At 51.0% G+C, this 3,413-nt stretch overlaps 1 protein-coding gene across 1 annotated transcript in view; it reads left to right on the top strand.

The window, feature by feature from the left end:
• Window positions 1-6: 6 nt before the first annotated feature.
• Window positions 7-3,413, top strand: part of LOC108783735 (limbic system-associated membrane protein-like) — a 371,908-nt gene continuing 368,501 nt past the window's right edge. Inside the window, exon 1 of the mRNA XM_018552379.1 lies at window positions 7-181. Within this exon, the coding sequence (XP_018407881.1) occupies window positions 27-181 (155 nt within the window). The 5' untranslated portion in view covers window positions 7-26. The remainder of the gene's footprint in view (window positions 182-3,413) is intronic.

Below are 3,413 nucleotides of genomic sequence, written 5' to 3'. Positions count from 1 at the left end.
AAAATACTTTGTGAAAGTTGGTGATCATGTTTTGGAGGTTGCAATCAGAGAGGAATCAATTGCCGCTGTTGCTGCTAAGTCTACTCTGCCTTCTTCCTACAGGGCTGCCTGTACGCAGTGTGGATTTAAACCGGAGCACCGACAACATCACGGTTCGGCAAGGGGATACAGCGGTCCTCAGGTAGGGGGCGCTATGCCTGTGTTTTTCTTTTTCTTCTAGTCTTTCTTTTTTTTCTTTCCTTCTCTCTCTCTCTGTTGACATGCTGCTGAATGCTCTAATGTTAGAAAGATCCCGGACCACGGCTGTCTGTGATGCTGCGGAGTGTTGATTGCATTTGCACCGGCAAGCGCTAAGCGCCGCCACCCGGTGTCGTGACCCTTGCGGCGTGCTTGTCCTGACGTTATGAAAAGCATTGATTTTGGTTTCAGTAACCGTTTGGTTGAATGTTTGCTCAGTTGCTCGGTTGCAGGATTGGATAAGAACACGCTGCATTAAGTGTTTACACAACCCCTGACCTCAGAAGCCGAGCAGCGCCGCTGCCTCTGTGCTCGCCATGGGTATGAAATGCACTGGCGGCATCGTTCAAGTTTCGCCCCTTGTGCCCTGAGTCATGTCTTGCCAGCGCCTCGGCCATTTGGAGGGGCTCACCGGTTCATTATTTGGCATTGCAATATTTGCACCAATCAGCACCTACCTGGTCCAAATAGTAAGAAAAGGTAACACCATCATAGTTACCCCTTTCACCCCCATAGTGGTGGTGACCCAAGCTTTCCCCTTGTCCATAAAGGTGACACTATCATAGATACCCCTTCGGCCCTACAGTGGTGACCCGAGCCTTCTCCTTGCCAATAAAGGTAACACTATCATAGATACCCCTTTGGGCCCTATAGTGGTGACCCGAGCCTTCCCCTTGCCCATAAAGGTAACACTATCATAGTTACCCCTTTGACCCCCATAGTGGTGACCCGAGCCTTCCCCTTGCCCATAAAGGTAACACTATCATAGTTACCCCTTTGACCCCCATAGTGGTGACCCGAGCCTTCCCCTTGCCCATATAAGTAACACTATCATAGTTACCCCTTTGGCCCCTATAGTAGTGACCCGAGCCTTCCCCTTGCCCATATAAGTAACACTATCATAGTTACCCCTTTGGCCCCTATAGTAGTGACCCGAGCCTTCCCCTTGCCCATAAAGGTAACACTATCATAGTTACCCCTTCGGCCCCTATAGTGGTGACCCGAGCCTTCCCCTTGCCCATAAAGGTAACACTATCATAGTTACCCCTTTGGCCCCAATAGTGGTGGTGACCCAAGCCTTCCCCTTGCCCATATGACCCATGTATGTTACATGTAGCAATGTGACCAGAGCAAAGCTGTTTGAAAACTGTGCAAAAGAAAATTGTCATCAAGTGGCGTGTTAACCAAAAAAGGGATTTCTTTGGTGTGGTGACCCATGCCCCCCTCTGTGGGTGGGCGCCCTACACAGATCTATTCATTCATTGTTTGATATTGCGCAATATGTGTCATGTTCACTGGATTGTACATATGTAACAAAGTGACATCAGGTGTGTCAGGCCTTGTTCACACCAAGCGCGGAAACAGATCCAATGCAGACCGGATCAAAACTGCGTCCAATCTATTCCAATGGTATTTTGAGCTCCAGTTCACATCGCAGCGTGCAGATCCAGAGCAGGTCCAGAGCAGATCCAGAGCAGATCCAGAGCAGGTCCAGACCAGATCCAGAGCAGATCCAGAGCAGATCCAGAGCAGATCCAGAGCAGATCCAGACCAGATCCAGAGCAGGTCCAGAGCAGATCCAGAGCAGGTCCAGAGCAGTTAAAAAAACTGCAGCAGGCCCTATTTTACCTGCTCTGGATCTGCTCTGGAACGCATCAAAAACGCATGCAAGTGCCTGAAAGCCCATGTTAAACTTAAAAAAAAAAAAACATTTTTTTTAACCAAAACCGGCCTGGAACGCATCAAAAACGCGATAACCTCCCTGCATCCCTGATTTCCTGCCTACATTCCTGGTACCCTCCCTGCATCCCTGGTACCCTCCCTGCATCCCTTGTACCCTCCCTGCATCCCTGGTACCCTCCCTGCATCCCTTGTACCCTCCCTGCATCCCTGGTACCCTCCCTGCATCCCTTGTACCCTCCCTGCATCCATGGGACTCTCCCTGCATCCCTTGTACCCTCCCTGCATCCATGGGACTCTCCCTGCATCCCTTGTACCCTTCCTGCATCTCTGGTTTCCTGCCTACATCCCTGGTACCCTTCCTGCATCCCTCCCAGCATTCCTGCTACCCTCCCTGCATCCCTGCTACCCTCCCTGCATCCCTGCTACCCTCCCTGCACCCCCGTCTCTCTGGTACCTATGAAAAGATTGACTCATCCCATCATGTGAGAATGATGAAGAGAGACTGAATCACATGCCACGACGATGCGTCCTCTGCTGCGCTCGCAGGGAAGCTGATAAATGGCACTGCATCAATTCCCTGCTACAGAGGTGGATAGAAGTAACTATTTGGCCCGCGGTTTATATTAGGACCGGGGGGGGGGGGGGGAGGGGGGTGCAGGATGTAGAGCGCTGTGTCAGAGGTGGACGGGTTCCCCGGGATGGATGCTGCGCACGGCTGCTTGTGCCGGGAAGTGGTAACGACGGTGCTCGGCACGCGGTGGGTTAACCAAGCTGCTCCCGTGTCGCTCGGTGTCACTCGGTGATGTGTTGACGCCGAGCGCCGCGGAACTGCTGACACCATCAAATGCATTTCACAGCCGTACGTGCGAGCGGCGAGGAGCCTATAGGAACCATCGCATGGCATGCAGCTAATCCACGCACACATATGTTTATCTGGATGGCAGGAAGTGCGCGCGCTATCAGGGGACACATTGAATCTAATGCAGTGATTAGGCGACCCCTACATACATACACACATACATACATACACACACACACACACACACATACACACACACACACACACACACACACACACACACACACTACACACACACACACACACACACATACACACACACACACATACATACATACATACACACACACACACACACACACATACATACACACACACGCATGCATACATACACGCACACATACATACATACATACACACACGCACACATGCATACATACATACATACGTGTCCTCATACGCCTGCTGAGGGGGATCTGCATGCGTGTAACATTCTCATCTTCTCTTATATGTGTTTGGAAAAACAAAATGAGATATTGATCGGTGAGGCGCATCATTCACTGCGCCAAAGATCACCTTCCATCGGGACGCGTATGATAGTGATGGAGGGCGGGAGGACTGACCGCTAATCACAAGTGTCACTGAGAGATCATACAGCATGAACTACAGGAACATTCCCAATGCTGGGGGCAGA

The sequence above is a fragment of the Nanorana parkeri genome, unplaced genomic scaffold (assembly GCF_000935625.1).
Source record: "Nanorana parkeri isolate BGI_ZX_2015 unplaced genomic scaffold, ASM93562v1 scaffold86, whole genome shotgun sequence".
Taxonomy (NCBI): Eukaryota; Metazoa; Chordata; class Amphibia; order Anura; family Dicroglossidae; genus Nanorana; species Nanorana parkeri.
The sequence above is the reverse complement of the archived record's forward strand: the minus strand, read 5'-3'. Positions and strand labels throughout refer to the sequence as shown.